The sequence below is a fragment of the Alligator sinensis genome, unplaced genomic scaffold, assembly GCF_000455745.1.
Source record: "Alligator sinensis unplaced genomic scaffold, ASM45574v1 scaffold502_1, whole genome shotgun sequence".
NCBI classification, from domain to species: Eukaryota; Metazoa; Chordata; order Crocodylia; family Alligatoridae; genus Alligator; species Alligator sinensis.
The window spans coordinates 3,084,424-3,106,662 of record NW_005841896.1 but is presented as its reverse complement, the minus strand read 5'-3'; the positions used below and the strand labels follow the sequence as shown (position 1 = coordinate 3,106,662).

The window sequence follows — 22,239 nt, the reverse complement described above, 5'->3', positions numbered from 1 at the left end:
GTGGAATGCAGCAGCAGCCTGGGGGCGGGGGTAGGAGAGCTCCTGGCATGCGGTGTGGTTCATCTTTTGTGTGCGGTGCTCCTGGCATTGTCCCCGCAAACCTCATTTGGGTTGCGATCCGAGGTTGGAAACCACTGATTTAGGGCCAGATCCACATCATCCTTGGAGTTGTTTCTACTTAGACTTTAGCACACCTAAAATCTGCTTCAAATTGATTTGCTTGCTGCAAATGAATAATCCAAGTAGTGAGGGGGAGGCACTTTGGATCCCTATACAGGGTATGGGAGAATTAGCATCTACAGGAAGATTCAGAAATTTTAGGCACAGCTAGCCAATTGGAAGCATTAGACACAGTGTGTGTTTAAACTCTGATGCCTTAGGGCCTTGTTACACGGTAGTTTGGGGCAACTCCTGGAGCTCTCAACTCCTGGGTTGTCTGAACATTAACACCTGAAAGCGGTTTTAAGCACTGTTATGCTTCTCAAAGTTATACCACTCCAGGACAGGATTATCTCTGATCTGCATTACGCAGATCCTGTTCCATTAAGGCATTGCTACTCCCCATGTATGTCCTGCCCAACTTTAAGTCCTCCAGTATCCTAGGATCCTTTACAACCCTGCCTGTAAAGCAGGAATAGAAGTCTATCCTGCCTCACTAGCCCTCTTGTGGCAACTCACAGCTACAGCTCCTAATCCTCCCCCTGATCACCAGGCCTCTAGTGGCAAGTCACCACTGTGCAGGTAGGGGACAGTCAGAGAAGGTTCCTAGACAAAGGGTGCGACTGCTCCAAACTAGCACTCACATTGATCAACTTGTGTGTGGCTCACACCATAAGGTGTAATAAGGCCCTTACTGACAGCTGCACACTAGCTGCCTTCAGCCACTTGGTACCAGTGTGCCAGAAAGGCAGGCACCTAACTACTGGTTATGGTAACATCCCTGATACCAAGGTAATTTCTGGTTTTTTTATTCAATAACTATCTCATATAAAATGTATAAACACTCCTGGGAATGTATAAACACTCCTGCCTATGTAAGATGTCAAAGGCTAACAATCAGACTAAGATGCTTCTGAGGAAGTGCAGTACCCTAAGGGTGAGGTTCCATATTATTTGCACTTAAAATACAGGCATCCTCATATTAATTCTCTTTAACAAGGGCTGTGTGCCAGCCCTCGGCCAAGGGTTCTCAACCTTTTTCTTCCTGAGCCCCCACCCCCATCTCTGCTCTACCCCAACATGCTATAAAACTCCACAGCCCACCTGTGCCACAACAACTACCAGGCTCCCCAGTCCTGCCTGCATGGCCCAGGTGCAGTGGGTGGGGACTGGCAGCAGGGAGCCCTGGGCCCCGACTCACCCAAACAGCAGCAGCATGGAGTCTCATCTGCCCACCCACAGTGCTGCCCACAAGATGGAGGCTGTGAGGCTGGGCCAGGCAGGGCGGATCCACCTCCATCCCTTCCTCGGGATTCTCCTCACCCCTGGGGGACTGAGGCAGCTCCTCCCTACACTGGGAAAAACTGGGCAGACCCCCTGAAACCTGGTTGTGGCTTCCCAGGGGGCTGTGGCACCCCAGTTGAAAACCACTGCTCCAGGCATCTTAAATTTTGCCACTTCAGGCAAGGATTATCTTTGAACCCTGCTACCTAGCTTGAGTTACTTTAACGTCTAGCTCCACCACTGAGATAAAATGCTCAATTTGCAGTCTTCCAGCAACCCAGGAAGCACTGCTCCCAGCATGGATGCTAGTCACAAAGAGCTTGGTGGCCCTGGACTGACAGCTGGGGACAGCCAGGTGGCAGGTGAGTGTGCAGGATCTGAGTTTGGGAAAAGGGATGAAGAGGGACAGGATTGGATGGGTGTTGAGGGAAGGGGCAGAGGAAGGCGGGGAGGAGGGAGCTGCCAGGCTGCCACAGGAGGTGGGTGGGTGGGCCTGGCAGCCCTCTATGCACCCAGATGGCTGCCTCTCCCCTTTCCCCCATGGGGAGCTGCCAGGCAGTCACTGTGGGGACTAGCAATTGAGCAAGCAGGTATGAAGCCAAGTGAAAGCAGTACAGGCTGGATATGTGACCCAGCACAGGCAGTGAAGGCCGAAAGGGGCCCAGGAGCAGCAGGGAAGGAGAACCTCCCTCCCCCCCCACCACCACCACCTATACTCCATTGTGAACCCAGCACCCAAAGTCTTCCCCCAGGCTGGGAGCAAAACAGGGAAGAGGAATCCTCCCAGCCACCACAAATGGACAGTTTGTTCCCAGACATCTGCTTCCCTACAGATGAGTGGGGAACCAGGAGCTGGAGTACAGTGGGACATGGGGAGCAGTTGAGTAGGGCCCCAATATCTGGGCCTGTAGGGAGCCAGCAAGTCCTAATCCAGACCAGCAGGGGGCCAATCCAGGCTGATGTACCTGGCAGAGGGCCAATCCTGGAGTTTATACTGCCACTAAAGAGCTGGCAAGTGGGCAGGCATGGGGCAGACTTGATAGCTCCTAGCCAAACCCCTGCTTTCCAGTCCTCTAACACAGGGGTGGGCAAAACACAGCTCACGGGCTGGATCTGGCCCACCAAGGGATTCTATCTGGCCTCCTAGCCAGGTGCAGGGGGCAGCCTGGGCCACGGTACAGCTGGTCCTGCCACCCCTAGGGCTGAGGCAGCACAGCAACTGGACTCAGCTTCCCAGAAGCCCCAGCAGTGGTGGCTCCTTCTAGCTGCTGAAGCCAGTGCTGCTGACTCCAATGGATCCAGTCCTGATGCCTAGGCACCCCAACCTGTCCACCCCACAGCCACTGCTGAAGGCACCAGGCAGAGTGGGCAGGGTCATGCTCAGTTGGACAGACCAGCAAGGAGCCCATGGTCTGGCCACGCTCAGGTGGGCAGATGGAATGGGGCCACAGGCAGGTGGGGAGCAGTGTTCAAGAGCAGGACAGGCAGGCGGGAGCCAGGACCAGGGCTTGGATCCCAACACGGTGACAGTATAGGGCCGGGGCCAGGGCCCAGGGCAGAGCCACAGTTTGTTGCCCGCGTGTCCCTATCTGTAGAACTGGTGCCTACTTGAGAGGGGTTGATTTGGATTACATTTTGTGACAAAGGCATTTAAGGTTTACCTGAATCCCATTTAGTTGACTGATTTGTATTTGTCTATTAGTTTTTTGTCACTGGAGGAAATTCACACTGAACAATAACAGCTTTCTTGCAGGAGTGTTCTTGATGGAGATGCTGAGGTACAGGAATGTTACAAGGTCACATAAGTAATTGCCCAAGGTCACCTAAGTAATTTGTTCATAACAAGTGTTTGGCACAAGATAGAGATAGCACTCAGAGCTCCATACTTCAGATATTTGGCCACAAGAAAACCCCTTCCTCTACAGCAGGGGTTGCCAGCCTCAGGCACGGGCAGCCTCTATGTGTGTCATGCAGCAGATCAGGGAAGGGGCAGACAGCACAGTAACACAGGGAGGGAAGCAGAAAATAGAGCACAGAGTAGGGAGCAGAAAGCAGAACAACAGGATAGATATTGGAAAGGGACCAGAGTTGCACTCTGGGAAGTTGCATGGCTAATTTGTGGAACACTCGGCAAAAAGGTTAGCCCCTACTGGTCTAAGGTATACTATTGATCTTCTTTGAGTCCACTACAGGAAATAATAATAATAAAAAAATCAAGAGTGACACCACAAGAGTAACATAATTGTAGATAGTAGGTAGACCTCTATTAGAAAGATTGCTTTATTTAAATTTATCTACCTTTTGGAAGCCACCAGCATTATGTTTGAGGAACTACTGTTATAGTACTTTATTGCAATTAGATTATCTCTGATTTACTTATGGCAAAGTGACTCTTTTGATATAAATGCTATTCCTATATCATTGCTTATTTAATCACTTAAACATAGGCTATATTTTGACTCTAGCATTACTAAACCATTTATTTTATTGACAGAGCTGACTCAGTCTTTCAAAAAGAATATTTGTCCATTAAAAACAGGCCTAGTGGCAATAGCAAATTTAAAAAAAAGATACTCCATGAATCATTTTCCAAAACACTATTAACTCTGATATGCATAACAATTATCATGGAACCACATCCACTGACTACCTGGCAAATGATGGAATATCCAAATAAGTTATCTGATATATTATGTGTGTAAAAACAAAATTAAATGATGAGTTTTCAAAATCCATATATCGAAAGTGTAATACCTTTACAAACAGATAATATGTTTATATTTTTGTAATGGCATCTATTTTCTGATCACCACAGCAACTGGGCACACATTCCAAACAACACACTAGCTATCAAAGTAGACAAAATACAGGTACACATTCACCTTTCTGCAATGTTATAACCATCACCACTGTAAGACAACTTCTTGAATCAAATCTTGTTCAGAATCTATGGCTGAAGAAAGCTACAAATGGCAGGGAGAAATGGCTGGGGAGGAAGAGAGCCCATGCAGTGGCAGAAAGTCATCATGTAGGTGGCCCAATTCTCTCCTGATTCCTTAAGGGCTCAGATCTCTGGGATCACCATAATTTCAGGGATGGCTCTGCTGCATGATTTGTGATATGCAGTGATAGGGACTTCAGCAGAATAACTCGGATGAACCCACCACCATCATAAGAACTTTATTGAGGATTAGCCACTTTAGCGCTCTGTCCTAGGTTTTCCTTATAGAAAGGTTGAAACAGCCCAGAACTACCAGAACTGGCTACAGTACTGTGATGAAGGGAAATAATGAGCCCTGAATACCCAGAAAACAGCACAGAGTAACCACAATATAAGGCCTCAAGTCCTATAAAAATAAACATTAAAAGGATTTTCATGTTCCTAAAACTTCTTGGCCAGCAGCACTCACATTTTTTTTAAGTTAAGGTCAGCAGCATTCAAGTTCACACTGGGCACCACACAGAAGCATACAGGCAGCAGGATGATCTTTAATTACAAAATCTACTGCTATATTGGTAAAAATAACAATGACACTAGACACCATCTCATTTCTACCTACATACCAACCCTTCTTGAGCATCGTCACTTTGCTTCCTGGCTCTTCCTGATTACTGTGGGCCAGATTCCTCCGTTTTGTGGAAAAATCTGCCAGTCAGAAGTTTCCTGTTACTTTAATTAACAAAATATCCTGCAAGACAGGCTAGGAAAGTTCAGGAGATTGAGACAGCCAATTGGCTGATATAATAATAAGTCATTTGCTATGCTTTCATACATACTCACACCCCAGAATAAAATATGTGCCTTATTTACAAAAGGCAGAATAAAGGGGAAAAAAGATCTTTTCTTGTAGTAAGTAAATGAGTAGAAGCAGCTAGTTCACTGTTCTGCTCCCTGTGGATTACATACATGTGAACCTTATGTACCATAAACTCATGTTAACATATTTCCTTATACATAATGCATAAGTCCAATTTCTAGCAACTGGTTTTTGGAAAAAAGGTTTGTGTTGGATGCTAGAAAATATGGTACTTTAACAGCTCTCTTTCTCCTCTAAAGAAGCTCTTCTTGCTCCAAAAGTGAACTGTAAAACAAATTACAAATCCAAATTTTAAAAGAATTGTAAATTTACCATACAATTCAAAGGAAGAAAAATTAGGCTTGCTTTCATAGAGAAGAAAGTGACCAAAAATGACAGAGAATATGAAAAAATAGAGAACGAGCCAAAAGAATGATATGAACTAAACACCATGGCCAAGATAGTGTGTTGCACAGAAGGAGATAACATTTTCTATTTTATAACATTTTTGTCTCACTATCTATAACTCTAGGAGACAGATGAGGACAGAAAGGGCCCTGGGCACAAGTTATCACAGCCTCAGTGATAATCTCCTTCATCAGAGTATCTCCTTAGGAACTATTCTACCAAAAAAGTTAGCTAGCGAACGCTGCACTCCTGTTTTATCATGCCTGATATGTTCAAGCATGCCCTTGGGCTGGGTGAGAGTAGTAAGAGTTTGGCAGTATGTCACCCCAAATTTTTAAACAGATGTTTAGTCGGGACTAGATGATCCACACATCTATGTGTAGCTATTTATAGCTGCAATATGCTTGAGGATTGTAGCCATAACTAGCTACATACAGATGCAAAGATCATCTGTGTCTAAAAATCATCCTGTGAGCTTAAGGAAACTTTATAGAATTTTCTAACAATCAAAATTTTCTTAAATTTAAGTACATGTTTCATCCCAGACAAAGGATTCTGACCCCTGTGAGGACTAAAATATATACCTCCAAATATAAAACTTTGGTTTTGGTAAGAGCCATGTTAAATATCACTCAGGTTTAAAAGATACAAACATACATAGAAGAAAGCAGGCATATTTGGGCAGAGACCATGCATGGAAAATATGGGCCAAATTAAATTTGAAACATGTAAAAAAAACTGGAGATAAGAACTGAAACTGTTGTGCCACTTCAAGTATAAGTGACTGTCACTGGTTGCTATGGGCCTGATGAACATAACAACTTGTTCAGAAACAACTCACCTGATCTCGAGAATATGGGGTATCCACTATTTGCCTGTCTGAACAAGCTGCAAGAAGAATCTTCATAGCATTCAACTGAAGCAGCATCTCACAAGCCATTGTGTCAAAAAATGTGATATTGGCAAGTGCCGCCGAAGCTAAGAGGAAAACTTCACCAGATGAGGCCTCTTGGCACAATTCTAGAAATGCAGAAAATATTGATTAAAAGAAATCATTCACTCTTCCAATCTGAAAAGCTTCATGCATGAGTTAAATATTGATCTGAAATTGCATGCAAATTTTCCCTTTTGTCAATGTAAATTAGGAATGTTAGTTTTTGTGACTAACATCACAACAGCAAAGTGCCTAGACAAAAAAGGCAAAAACCAAAGAGAATTATCATAAGAATAATAATATTTAACAATGATAGAGCCTTTTACTTTTTCATAGTGCTTTATAAATATTCATTATGAATAGAAGGCATTTCCAAGAGAGCCAGTGCCTGTGCTGGAACCAGTCTTACTTGGGGTCCTGGGGGCCTTCCAGGACCGCAGCGGCACTGATCTAGCTGCATGGAGTGTGGCCAGAACCTACAGTGTAGCTCTGGACAGACAGGTTCCATTTCTGGTGGCGCATGCTGCTGCTGCATGTGCCACAATGCTTTTTGTGGTGGGGTGGGGGGGGTTTTGATACCGGAACATACCAGTACCAAATTTAGCACTGCTCTGCAAATTTGCATCATGGCACACAGTTGTACATTCACCATGTGAGGTTTGCAGAGCCGCAAACCTCACGTGTGTGCTCATCTGGACACGCCCTAACTAAAAGGAGATAAAGTATTCAGATGAACAAAGTGAACTGGTCCATGGCAGTGATACTATCTCACTATCTCTAAAGCTTCTTCTTTAAAATCAAAATCATTCTGTATAATTTATTTCTTTTTCAGTTCTCTTTAAAAAAAAAAAAGTTGTGTGCGTTTTTCTTAAGCACAACTATTATCATCATCACTTGTATCTTAATTCCTGTACACATTTATTTTAACTAATGTCTGAGTCACTGGCAATCTGATTTCCAAGTGTTTTAAAAATTAAGCTTATTAAAAAAGCAATTCAATTACTCATATATATCTCATCAAGCCCTCTGATATATAAGGAAATTGGTGACTGATTTGTAAAAAGGCTTTCCCAGTGTTACAATGATTCTCTTTCTAAGTTATATACTGCTGAGCACAGGCACTTATTATCAACAGTGCTTCATCTGGTGTCTTGATAGAGACAATACAGAAAATACCCTGCTTCTCAGTGACCCTGCCCACAGGATGACAGGGTGTTGCTGTACTGCAGACTGCACTGTAGTATAGAGCAGTCTATGAAAAACAGCCTACTTATAATAGCAATGAGCAGAATGAGACATTATTTACCATGTGAGCAAACAGGGAAATGTCAGGATACACCAGATTTGGGGTTGGGCAGAAATTTCAACTCATGTCAGATTGGCAAAGAAACAATGGAGTTTTTCTTATTCCCTGTAGCAGACGATCCCGGTCCCATTCTAAGATCATCTGGACATTTTCTATTCAATCAATCCATTCCACTGTACCAGCTTCCCCTGTCCTTTTCTCTGCTAAAATATATATTTTAATCTCAAGAGGACTGAAATGGTTTGGTCTAACTGAAGGCATTGGGCTCAGGATAAAGGTTAGCTTCGTGAAATTCATCTGGATGCGATTTACAGGTGGTCAGGCAAGATGATCCTTAAACCACATGAAGGACTGAATTTGGGGGGAAACGTGTTTGAAAAGGCTAGAATGCTGTGTTAGGCTGGAACACAATATTAGAAATGACAGATTCCTTTATCCAGCAATGACCACAAGCAAACACAATGATGCTTCAAATTATTGAGACTACCTTCTTAATTTACAAGAAAATCCTTCCTGACCTGGTTTAAAGAACACCCCAAACTTGTGCTATAGTATTAAATTGTTGATTCGTTGCAGTGTGCTTTTTGTCTTTGCATTCCATCTCATCTTTCCATGGACTGCAGGCCTACAGAAAAGGCCAGAATTTTTCCATAAAGCCAATGGATTACATAGAACTTTTCTTGTAAAGCATCATACACATGCAGAAAAAATAATGGGCTTGATTTTCCATTCATTCACATCAGTCTTACACTTACTTTGGTCTATTAATTTCTATGGAGTTATGATTTATATCATTATATGCAAGATGATAAGAAGGCCCAACTTGTAGTTAAGATTTTAGTTCACTATTGTCACAAACATACCTACATTTTGTTGGAGTTTTGACCATAAAATGAAGATCATTGGAACCAGTGCAGTATTTACAGCTTCAGGAGTTAAAATTACTCAGCTACATGAGATGCTGACTGTGCAGTAACTTGTTACTACTGCTTAGTAGTATCACATGGCACAAAGCCATTTGGGGACACAAATGGCGCAGTAACAATTGCACAATCAGCGTCTTGTGTAGATGCAGTCACTATATAGAGATTTGTATTGGGGAACATTATACTTGCAAATGGAAAGAAAGGCATATGCCCTTCAGGACATATTGTAAATGGCAGGAAATATTTCAACAAAACCTCACTTTCCCCCTAATTCCAGTCATGCTAATAAAAGAGATTGAAACAAATCTCTAGTACTTACTGACAAGTGCTGTTACAATTTCCTCCATGTTTTCTAGAAAGCTACCAAGATGCTGAGTGCAAGTGAGATGTGGAGATGTGATCTGTGCTATTACTGCTGCTGCTTCTGCATGAGTGGCTTCTGAATGGGTACTATCAGTGAGAATGTCAGCCAAACACAGTATCCCATCAACCTATGGGGAAACAATTAGATACACATTAACCACTGAAACAAATGTTTTCCCAGCTAAATTAAAGTTTACAAGCATACTGGTATATTGTGTAATACTTATATATTACAGAAGTATTTAAAAAAATTACCTAAACCTTTAGGCTAGGGACAGATATTCAAAAAACCTGAACCTGAATTGATTAAATCTTTGCAGGTTAGTCTAACCTGACTAAGCTGAACTGATTTGAAACTAGACAGACATTCTCTCTGGACTGAGGATATGCAGGCATATGCCTGCAGTGACTCAAGCTAGAAGTCGGGGCAGGGGGGAGGGGGAGAGGGGATGCTAGAGCAGTCCTCCCTTCCCTTCTGCAGGGAGCTGAGCTGAGGGGGGCATGGCCAGGCCCAGGCAGGACTCTCTCATTAGGAATGTCTGCCTGCACAGTCCCAGGCTTTTCCCCACTGGCTGCTCAGGAACGGGAGTGTTGCCAGCCACCAGTCCTGGGCTAGCACTCTGAGGCAAGTTGGGGGTGTGCAGTGCAGGCATCTGATGATGATACAGAGCTTTTCAATCTCTCTACTTGCTTTGTCATACTGTCTGCTGCAAACTGACAGGCAAGCAAACCAGCCAGGGGGCTGATAAGTCTTTATCAACCAATTAGCAAAACAATAGCCTCTCTCCACATTACTTCAAATTTCTTAAACAGCTTACCGGCCCATAGGCGACTCGTAGCAGGGGGCACGTGTCTCCCCCCCGAAAGATTGGCTCCTGCCACCACTGGCTACTACAGGCAGTCGCCGCTCACCACATCACCCCCCACCCCCCAGTTGCCAATGCTGCCATCAGCATCTGCAGGTGGTTGCTGCTCACCACCACCGGCATCTGCGGGCAGTCCCCGCTCACCACTCACCACCCCCCTGCCCCACTGCCACCACTGCCACTGGCGTCTGCAAGCAGTCCCCACTCACCACACTACCCCCGTGCTGCCACCAGCATCTGCAGGTGATCCTGAGAAATTTGTATAATTTAATTTATCAAGAAGTGTCTAAAACTGAAAAGAAGCTCTTGTTTTACTAAATATGAAACAGTATCTAACTCTGCAAAAGGATAGCAAGGATGCCTACCAGGTACAAGAGCAAGATTCAAGGACAGGAGCAGCTTCTGGGAAACCTCCGTGGATTAGTCTAAGGCACACCCTCCAAGACTCTTAGTCCAGGAAGCTTTTCTCCAGAGTGTGTTCTCCCTATCTACATAAGGTTCCTTAAATCTTACATTTTCTTTATATCCTGTCATTTATTTCTAAATGGTTAGTTTAAAGCGTCTCCTTTTACCATTTTAGTTATTTATTAATATATACAATGCTGAGTTATCTTTATTAAAATATCCTCTGTGAGACAAATTAACTTGTTTGATATGCGCTAGCAATTACCATATTCTACAAGAAGTGCTGTCAGATTCATGGGAACAGGAATTGCCATCATTAAGATTGATCATTCAAATACACTTTTTAAGGGCAATAAAAATGTACATTGGATCCATATTGCTACTAAAAATACAAAGGAAATAACACCTCTATTTTTCTACAGAGTACAGATAGTATTTAGAGGAGATGCTTCAAAATTGGCAAGAAGAGAGAGAATAAATTTTCAGTGTTAAACTTTTTTTTGACAAGCTTTCATCATTTATCTACCTACAGCAAGAAATTTCCTTCTAGTTAAGGCAGAGGTCTACAGATGAAACATGTGATTCACATAATTCATTTGGCTTTAAGTTATATTAATAGATCTTTGTGTCAAAAATTAATATATATCTTCACAAACCAGATTTAGTAGCCAATGTACATTAGTTGCCATCATGAAGAACATGAACACAACTTTGTCACCTTGAAACCCTCCCACATCAAACACTGTCTGGGCCCCAAAGGAAGCTAATAGCAATTGTCAGTACAAAAAAAACTACCTCTATTTCAAGACATCAAAAGCATTGCAAAAGGATCTAGCTCAGGGGTTTGGTAACCTAGCCATTCACTTCATTAATTCAAACTCTATGTAGGTCAACAATGACCAAGGTAATCAACTGTTGACTGTTATTCCCTAGTCCGCACAAAATTACGAGTCCAGTTTTACATAGGAAGAAATCTGTATCATTAAGGGTCACCAAGATGTCTGGTATCCTTATCAGCAGCTTGAACACATGGGCCCAAAACGGGAGAGTGAACCTACTACTGGGACCTTCTACTGAGAACCCAAAACCTTCTTATTTAGACAATTTTTTTAACAGGTGGGATTAAGTATTGAGCTATTGTTTGGAAAACTGTTTTATCGTTTACCATTTTATTTAATTTCTTATCTGGTTTTATGGCATGACTAGTCTTTATTGCAAGCCACCTGAGCTTTTTTTGGCTAGGATAGCATATAAAGCACATAAAAATAAATACTAAATAATACTCCTTTGTTATTCTTACTTATTTTAGTGAATAAAAGATTTTAAATTACTGTGGTTTCCACTTTTCCGAGAACAAAGTTCATAAAAAATATAGATAGACACAGACACACACACAGATAGTTCAGCATCATAGGATCTGCATAATAAAGCAGTTTGAAATTCGTTCAAAAACCAGGCTCAAAACACTTAATCATCTTGCACAAATGTAATTTTGAAATACATTAGGAATGGACATAAAAATTCTGCTTAGAACAGGGCTATCCAACTAGTGGCCTGAGGGGTAAATCTGCACCCTTGTGCTCCCACCCAGTCTCTGCTCCTCCTACCACTTGAGCTGCAGAAGTAACCGGGGGGCGCTGGACTTCCTTTCCTTCCTCCAGCTTTTGTTTCCTGCTCCTGCCCCAAGGGGTGGTACAGTGCAGCCTGTGGAGTCATGGAGCCCACAGCATAGTAGAGCAGGGGATCGCATGGCCATGGAGCTGAGATGGAGGCTGCCTGTGCATGCTGTGGAGCAGGACACCCATATACATGGTGAAGCAGCACCCAGCCACTTGAAAACTGAATAGCATCTATGCATATAAATATATGTGTAAAAATGCAATATATTCATATGTAACAAACACTTAACTCCATCAGAGAATTTATTTTCAGCACTGAGAACAGAGACTGGCAAGTCATTAATGGCACTATCATGCAGGAGTTACCAGATAGCTCCATTCATGAGATAACACACAATATACAGACAATTAGAATTTAATAAATAAGAATTTTATCAAGGAATTCTGGCCATTAAACCTCTCAAAAAACAGAGACAGAAAAACATCTTTTCTTAATGTTTATTATAAGTTCTTAAAAATTGGAAAATAACAGATAACCAAAATGTTCCATCAATGAATATTAACTTAAAAGACAAACTTTGAACATTCAAATTTTAAAATTTTGGCTATACGTAGCAAAAGATCATTGCTAAAGTTATTTCTCTATACTGTTCATTGAACATATAAAGAAATATGCATTACTATTAACTATAAATCTCTCTCATGAAGCACTCTGAATAAAAAAAATACTTTTTACATCAAGCTATCACACTATAAAGCAGAGTTTCAGCACACATGAAGCTAACCTGTCCAGGTTTTAATTTTCAACCCTCCCCCATCCATTTTGGGAAACTAAATTCTACCTCATCACCTGTAGCTGTCTAGAACTTCAGTGGTACCTGCCTTTGCTCTTGCTATTGTGAAGTTTTCAAATGTCATCTTTTTGAACCAAACAACTGTAGGTGGGTTTCAATTACCCAGATGGGTAGACAGCATATAGTAGGTTTTTTCTCTTTATTCTCACTGTTTTGAAGGAGCAGAAAGGGGAATATAATTTTCTAAATCCATCTGAGTTTACAGTGAAAGCATGGCCACACATACCACAAGGACTGACAAGTCCAGGTCTTCCAAAAGAATATGCGATAGTCATCAGGGAAGAGCAAGGCTTTTTATATGACAGTCTTCTACTTGTTTAACAAATAAGTGGCTGACAAGTCTCAAGCCAGGAACACAGGAATTCTCCTGTTATTTTATATTTCACCCCAAGTCTTTCATAGAATTGTATAAAATTAGGTAGAATGGGACCTCAGGAGGCCATCTAGTCCAACCTCCTGTTCAAAGCAGGACTATTCCCAACTAAATCATTCCAGCCAGGGCTTAGTCAAACTGGGCCCTAAAACCTTCAAGGATGCAGATTATACCACTTTTCTAGGTAACTTGTTCCAGTGCTTCACCACCCCCCTAGTGAGAAAGTTTTTCCTAATACCCAACTTAAACCTCTCTTGCTGGAACTTAAGACCACTGCTCCTTGTTGTGTCATCTGTCACCACTAAGAACAGTCTAGCTCCATCCTCTTTGGAACCACCCTTCAGGTAGTTAAAGGCTGCTATCAAATTGCCTCTTAGTCTTCTCTTCTACAAATTAAATACACCCAGTTCCCTCAGACTCTCCTCATAAATCATGTGCCCCAGCCCCTGAACCCTTTTTGTTGCTCTCCACTGTACTCTCTCCAACTTCCCCACCTCCTTTCTGTAGTGAGGGGCCCAAAACTAGACACAGTACTCCAGATGTGACCTCACCAGTGCAAAATAGAGCAGAATAATTACTTCCCTCGATCTTCTGGCAACACTTCTACTAATGCAGCCCAGTATGCTGTTAGCATTCTTGGCAACAAAGGCACACTGCTGACTCATATCCAGCTCATTGTACACTATAACTCAAGGTTCTTTTCTGCAGAGCTGCTGCTTAGTCAGTCAGTCCCAAGGCTGTAGCAGTACATGGGATTCTTCTGTCCTAAATGCAGGAATTTGCACTTGTTCTTGTTGAACCTCATGAGATTTCTTTTGGCACAATTCTCCAATTTGTCTAAGTCACTCTGAATCCTAGCCCTACCCTCCAGTGTATCTGCTACACCGACAGCTTGGTGTCATCTGCGATCTTGTTGATGGCACACTCCAACCCATGTTCCAGGCCATTAATGAAGATATTGAACAAAACCAGCCCCAGGACAGACCCCTGCGGCACTCCATTTGATACTGGCTACCAGCTAGACATTGAGCCATTGATTACTACCCACTGAGCCTGATAATTCAGCCAGCTTTCTATCCACCTTATAGTCCGTTAATCCAACCCATACTACCTCAGCTTGCTTGCAAGAATGCTGGAGGAGACCATATCTAAATCACTGCTAAAGTCCAGGTATATTAAGTACACTGCTTTCCCCACATCCACAGATCCAGTTATCTCATCATACAAGGGAATCAGGGTGGTCAGGCATGATTTGCCCTTGGTGAATCCATGCTGACTGTTCCTGATCACCTATACGCTCCATGATTTTTCCAGGGTGAGACTGACTGATCTATAATTCCCTGGATTTTTCCCTGGTGAGACTGACTGATCTATAATTCTCTGGATTTTCCTTCTTCCCTTTCTTAAAGACGGGCACTATAGTTTCCCTTTTCCAATCATCTGGTACCTTCCTTAATTGCCACAAGTTTTCAACGATCATGGTCAGTGGCTCTGCAATCACATCAGCCAACTCCCTCAACACCCTTGCATGCATTGTATCTGGCCCCATGGACTTTTACACATCTCGCTTTTCTAAATAGTCCCTAATCTGTTCTTTCAGCACAGAGGGCTGCTGACTCCTCCCCAAACTGTGCTGCCCAGTGCAGTAGTCTGGGAGCTGACCTTGCCCGTGAAGACTGGGTTAAAAAAAAAAGCATTGAGTACTTAAGCCTTTTCCTTATCATCTGTCACTAGGTTGCCTCCCCATTCAGTACGGGACTCGCACTTTCCCTGACTATCCTCTTGTTGCTAACATACTTGTAAAAAACCTTCTTACCCTTCACATCCCTGCAACTCCAATTGAGCTTTGGTTTCCCTGACTTCATCCCTGCATGCCAAAGCAATATTCTTATACTTCTCCCAAGTTCTTTGTCCAAGTTTCCACTTCTTGTAAGTTTCCTTTTCGTGTTTAAGATCACCAAACAGTTCTCTGCTAAACCAAGCTGGTCGCTTGCCACATTTGCTATTCTTCCTGCACATTGGGATGGTTTGTTCCTGTGCCCTCAGTAAGGTTTCTTTAAAATACAACCATCTTTCCTGGACTCCTTTCCCCCTCAGATTAGCCTCCCAGGGGATCCTTCCCATTAGTTCCCTGATGCTGTCAAAGTCTGCTTTTCTGAAATTTAGGGTCCATACTCTGCTGCCCTCTTCTTTTCCTTTTGTCAGGATCCTGAGCTCAATCATCTCATGGTCACTGCTGCCCAACTTGCCATCAACTTTTACATCCACCACCAATTCTTCCCTGTTTATGAGCAGTAGGTAAAGAAGAGCATGGCCTCTAGTTGTTCTCTCCAACACTTGCACTAGGAAGTTGTCACCAATGCTCTCCAACAACTTCCTGGATTTCCTGTGCACTGCTGCATTGCCCTACCAGAAGATGTCAGGGTGATTGAAGTCCCCAATGAGAACCAGGGCCTATGGAAACTTCTGCTAGGTGTCTGAAGAAAGCCTCATCTACCTTATCCTCTTGGTCAGGTGGTCTATAGCACCCACCACAACATCACCCTTGTTGCTCTCGCCTCTAACCTTAACCCATAGACTTTCAACAGGCCTATCTCCAGTTTCATACTGGAGCTCTGAGCAGTCATACAGCTCTTTTACATACCACGTAACTCCTCCTCTTCCCCCCAGCCTGTCCTTCCTGAACAGTTTGTACCCATCCATGACAGTGCTCCAGTCATGTAAACGAATCTACCAAGTCTCTGTTATTCCAGCCACATCATAGTTCCTTGGCTGTACGAGGACTCCCAGTTCTTCCTGCTTGTTTACCAGGCCCTGTGCATTCATGCACAGACACCTGAGGTGACTAGCTGCCCTACTTTCACACCTGGGCGATACCACTACTATTATAAAACACAATTTGGCATACTTAATTCTCCCATGACTAAGACAGAACCTTGCATCTTTGTCTTCTCTTGAAGGCTCCCTTTGATCCTAACAGTAGGCTCCATATAACTACACTTGATTACTATGCCATTACTACACTATATACCATGAGTTTTCTTGGAAGAATAGTCCAATTCAACTTTACCAGAAGCTGGGCCTGTGATTTGATAAAGTCTAAAGACAAGTATTTCAAAGCTGACGATGAAATCACTAATCTATCCACAAGGAAATTATTTACTTAGCAATATAAAACCTTGGTCATCTCATCTAACATGTCTTGAACCCCAAAATTCTCTGGCAATTTCCACATTGCATATACTTGTCTGAAATCAGTGTAAAAGTAATCTGTATGAATAAGAATTCTGATGGAGGGGGGAGGGGGAGAGGGGTCACACAACCTTCTTCACCCTCTTAGTGACTTTTATTTGATACTCTTAATTTGCTGTGTTTGAAAATGGGGACTCTGTTAAAAAATTACTTAACAGCAAGAGAAACCTGAGATGGATGCATCCTGTTTGGCAAACAAATTGATAAGCCTAGTGTTTCCAGCTCATAAAAGCCAGTAGTCAGTTTTACCCCTTTCTTTTTCTCAAGGATGAAATCCCCCAACCAACTCAAGCTAAAATCAGCTGTATGCTGTTTAGGTTTCCATCTAACCGCCCCCGGTGTTGTCCCCCCCCCCCCCCCCCCCCCCCAAATAAATAAAATTAACAAAAGAAACCCAGCTTCAACAGGTAACCCCATTTATAAGTGCCCAATAATAAATTTAAAGAACCAGAAGAACAATCTAATAAAAGCACTTTAACATCCCAAAAAAAACTGCTGTTCAAAGCATTTATATAATTAGCTTTCACACTGAAAGGAACTTTGGATGGCTGCCCTGTTTTCTTTTTAATTCTGATGAAGTAATCAGCTAAATGTCAAATCTGTTCATCACCTTGGCAGTACAAAAGAATGGGTCAGCTGGATAATGCAAACAAAGGAATTCTATGAATGCAACAAGATTCTGCAGATTCTGCATTTGAGGAATGTTATTTTTTTAAATGCTTTATTACTGATCTTCCAATATTGATAACTGGAAAAATACCAGGACCTTACACTCAGCTGGTGTGACAGATACAGACACATGACCAGTTTAATTCATGTATAATGTTTTCTGGAAGGAAATGATTCTTGTTCATCACAAAACAAATGCAAAAAAAAACCCTAGGGAAGCCTTCTCCTCTTTTCTGTATACCTGTTCATTCACTCAGAAATTCTAAACAAGAGTAGGCATCACTCTGGTTAAACCCTGGCACCTAATGAAGCAACTGGTACAGAACTTCTGTGTGTAATAGAAAACAACATACTACCTACCATGGGCAAAAATATTCTCTTGTATTTATTACAATCCACCCTGGAAAACTACATCCTTGCCACCTTACAAACCACCTTCAAGTTTCCGTCCCAACAACCCTGGAACGGGTGTTTTCCAATAAATTAGTGATTCTCAACTAGGCTAGGGACAGAAGTTACACAGAAACTGGTTTAAGGCTTCAGAAACTAATATAAGCCTGTAACAGAACAGAAGCTCTGTGTACATCAACCAGTTTCAAAATGGCTGAAACAAATTTAAGATAAACCTAGTTGAATGTAGTATCAGACTTAACTGATTTGGGTCAAACCGGTTTAAGAAACTTCCGTCCCAGACCCCTTGCTGGTTCAAGTTAAATCATAGTCCCCCAGCATAGGCTGTGTGCTTACTTCCTCTTCCTACTGCCCCTGAGGTCTCTGGGATTTGCAGTCCAGACCCACAACAGTAGGACTCTGCAGCATTGCTCATCACTTCCTCTTCCTACTTCCAGGTAACTCTGGGATTTCTAGTCCATGATCACAGCTAGCAGGACTCCATAGGGTTGTTCCCTTCTGTTCAATACATGTTCGCTTCAAAGAAAGGACTATTCTTGTTCAAGCTTTTATGAATTCAATGCCACTATCTTTTTCCCTACCCATCCCCTCCTCAGCCTGGCAGGCAGTGCCCCTTCAAAGGCAGACCCTCCAGCTAGCTCTGGGTTGGGGCTTGGCCACACCCACTCCATTGGAGCAGGGAAGTGGGGAAAGCCTTGGAGCTGGCAGGCTGAGAAGTGTGCTCTAGCACCCCCCAGCTTCTGGCTTGACCCACTGAAGGCATGTGCCTGCATTTCTTGAGTCAAAAGTGAATGTCTGTTCATTTGCTTGCTGATTCAATCTCTGCAGCTTAGACTAACCTGAAAAAACTGAACTGATTCAGCTTTGAGCTTTTTGACTGTCTGTACTTAGCCCAAGGTTGCTGTAGTACTCTGGGGTGCTAAAGATCCTGTCAGAAGTGAAACTGAGTGCTGCACAATGTTAATGCTCTTAGGTTTGCAAACATGATTCACAAGATAAACCCAGAGTTTTCACACAGGAATCCATTGTGGTCTTCTAAGTTCTTTGCAACAGAAGAATTGCTTTTTTTTTTTTACTACAGAAAAATAGTAAGAGTGAAAAGAACTGGCGTTTTCTGAGGGATGCCTCAAGTCGAAAAAGGTTGAGAACTACTGCAATAGACTGACTACCTCACACTATCTTCCTTGTCTCTCATTAACAATTAATTGATCCAACAGAACATATTCAGCCACTGGATGCCATTTTGAACAAAGGTGCAATACAGTAGAGCGTCCCTTAATGCAGTCTGGAAAGTGACCTGCAGTCTGTTCCAAGAGGGTAAAACCACCAATTCAAATGCAGGTTTCTTCTGCATGAAAGAAAATGTGATCATTTTTCCTTCCCTACCCTCCTTCTCCCAGACATAGGAGAAGCAGACGGTGAAATGAAAGTTGCCTTTTAACATCTAGCACAAGAGGTACAGTTTCATTAAAAATGGCTGTACCTCTGCAGCAGATCTCAGAGTCATAGCAAGCGGGGGCGGGGGATCTCTAACAGCAAGAGTCTTTTATTTCCTTTTAGATGTTTTTTTTTATTGTGAAGCAACTGTTAGTCTTTTTCTCTTAAGAACAGTAAGGAATAGGACAGTCAAGTCTTTTCCCATAGAAAGTATAAAGAAAGCAAGCACAGCAGTCACCTCATACTCCCTAACCTTCTGCTCATGAGTTCATTTAACACATAAGTTCATCCCTTAAATGGTGAAGATTAGAGAGTCTGAGGTGACTTCCATGATTATTTCCTTTATACTTTTTCTTTAGACTTGTTCCAGATAAAAGGACACATAATCACTTGTATCACTATATTAGGCCCAAGTGCATTTTTCTGTGGGGGTGAAAGAGAGAAGGCAAAACTCTGCAATGCTTATGTCAGGACTTCCTTTCTATTCCTCCCATCAAGGATAAAATGTGTGGCTAGTTGACAGAAAAAGCAGCCTCTTTAACCCCACAGATCCTAAATAAATAGTTTTGGACAATGTTATCTCCTCTTTTTTGTTTCTGTGACCCTTCCTCTTTTCCAACCAAAACTAAGCCTTTATTGACTATGTACCTCTAACCTACAAAACATAAAAAGCTCAAGGCTGAATCAATTCAATCTTCTCAGGTTAGTCTATGCTGCATAGACTGAACTGATAAGCAAGTGAACAGACATCCACTTTTGATTTCAGAAATGTAGCCACATGCCTGCAGTGTCCCGGGCCAGAAGCCAGAGGGTGCTAGAGCATGTCTCCCTATTCAGCTGGAGCAGACAGCATGAGCCAAGGCTAGCCTGCCCACCCTGCAAGAAAGGATTTGCAAGGGAGGTGTCAAGCATCCTGGGATGCTGGGGGACTGAGAGTTAACTTCAGTCTGGAGTCACAAGACTTAATGTAGCTTCAGGCCATACAACATTTACTGACAGAACAGGAGAGAATGCCAAGGAGACAGACATCTGCCTTTCTTTGCTCCACCCACTGCAGAGCCCTGAATCCTGCAGTACAACCACTGACCAGCTGCTATCAGTTACAAGGAAGGGAGAAAATGACAGCATCCTGGATCCCCCGTCTACCCTACCTAGTCAGAATCTATCTGTATCACAGCTCCTTTTACATGACTAAGTACTTCTATATCTGGTATTACTTTTTTTTTTGTAGAACTGGACATATAGTTTTAAATATAAAATGGAAAGAAAACTCTGCTTATGGAAAGGTATTTTAAAATGTTTTCCAGTTTGTAACTGGCATGAAGGAGCATTACTTTCATTTGCACATGAGGCAGCTGGGGATGAGATTCCCTCATACTACTTCAAGTATGATTGAATGCAAGGTACCTCTATTTATTTAGCCCTAAAACTTATGACTTAATAGACTGGTTTGCTTTTCAATGGTAGAAGTGTATTTCTATTTGTAGCTCTTTGATCCCTGCCTTAGAATGTCCACAAAGCATTGGTCTGTTTCTTTTAAATAATGAATAGGGTTTTATACTTTTTACTCTGGGTCTGAATTTCATTAAAATGACTGAGCAACATAAGATGAGGAAAACTGTCATATAATAATGATGAACAAGATGCTGGAACCTAAAATTTGGTGTTAAGCAAGAACTACAAATTAGCAGTTTCCACATAACCCTCATTTTTATTTACCCTGGGGGATCAGAGTCTGAGACAAAAACTACTCATATATACTCACAAGGTCTAGGGTCATGCATAGCAGGGCACTCTTGAAAATGAGATGTGTCTACTGGAAAACATGTTTCGATCATCTAGTTCTAAATAAATAATGTCATAGGCACTTGATTGCATGAGGACGTATTATCATACACCTGGTACCTGCCATTTAGGCATGAGAGCCTTATTTCAACACATTTGATTATCTTGGTATTATTTGTTCAGTCTTTTGGAGTGACACTGTAGATTTTATGTTCAAACGTGTCTATCAATGCATTTTGTGGTTAAAACAATATTAACACACTCACACCACAATACTAGAGGACTCTTTTGGTGTATTACAATAATGAGAAAGCATCTGTAGCCGAAAAATAAGAATTAGACTTGGGTCATGACTAGAGAAATACTCACTATCAATTAATTTACCTCTTCATATTCCCTTTTCTCTCAAAGAAAATATTTGACAAGCATCTTTTCTGTAATGTTTAACCAATATCTCCATCTAGAGCCTGGCCTGTTCATCCAAATTTCAATTATGTTATCTAAGATCTTTGAATAATCTGACAAAATAGCTGCATATTCATATTAGTATAACTATGTCAACAACCTCTCTCTTTCTTACACTGAATTCAAGCCCTCTCACAGACCCACAAAAATAAATACAAGAAGTAAAAGTAGACAAGTGCATCTTTTATTCAGGCAGAGGTCTGATCAGTGACCTGATGCAAAATGTCTTACATTACAAAGCTTGTCTAACTTTATCCCAGCTGCACAACTGGTCCAATAAAAGATATCAACCTAAGAAGTCCTTGCCTCTCACATAATTTCTGGACCATCACAGCTACAAAATCACTCATACACTACCATCTTTTATTTGGAGCTTTGTACCAAAGGGATTGTGGCAGGGAGCCGCGTTACTTTAGAAAAGGCACATTGCATATATGAAAGATGAAAAAACAGAGGGTGCTGTTCTGTTCACTACGAAGTTAAAAAAACTGACCCTGCAAATACATACATGGGAAATAGTGTACACAGCATATTTTCTTCCACAGCAATTGTCCACAAACCAATCCTGATTTCTACTTCTAGTAATGCCAAATGCCAAATTTCTAGTATGTTGACAAATGTTTTTCAACATCTTCTTCAAAGTGTTTCTCATTTCAATAATGTTACCCATTTAATCCCAAAAAATTACCTGTGCTCTATATAAGTGTGATGCAATACCCTCTCTCACTTTTAATACTGAAAATTGTTTATAGCTTTAGTTTTGTGATTCTTTCTGAACAGCTCCATATCTCGTTTTTTATGCCAAAGAAAGGAATCCCACAGCACCTTAAGTTTCCTGCATCGACCATACCTGGGGTCCCTCATTTTGGGCCTGTCATACATTTCATCCCGTGTGGCCCACATGTCATGCGCTGCTTAAATGTATG

The 22,239-nt window shown here is 42.1% G+C and overlaps 1 protein-coding gene across 1 annotated transcript in view; it reads right to left on the bottom strand.

The window, feature by feature from the left end:
- The window catches only part of INSC (INSC, spindle orientation adaptor protein), a 215,226-nt gene that overhangs the window by 27,787 nt on the left and 165,200 nt on the right, over positions 1 to 22,239 (bottom strand). Inside the window, exons 8-9 of the mRNA XM_025197414.1 lie at positions 9,134 to 9,305; positions 6,490 to 6,668 (exon numbers count right to left, since the gene is read on the bottom strand). Of these exons, the coding sequence (XP_025053199.1) occupies positions 6,490 to 6,668; positions 9,134 to 9,305 (351 nt within the window). The remainder of the gene's footprint in view (positions 1 to 6,489; positions 6,669 to 9,133; positions 9,306 to 22,239) is intronic.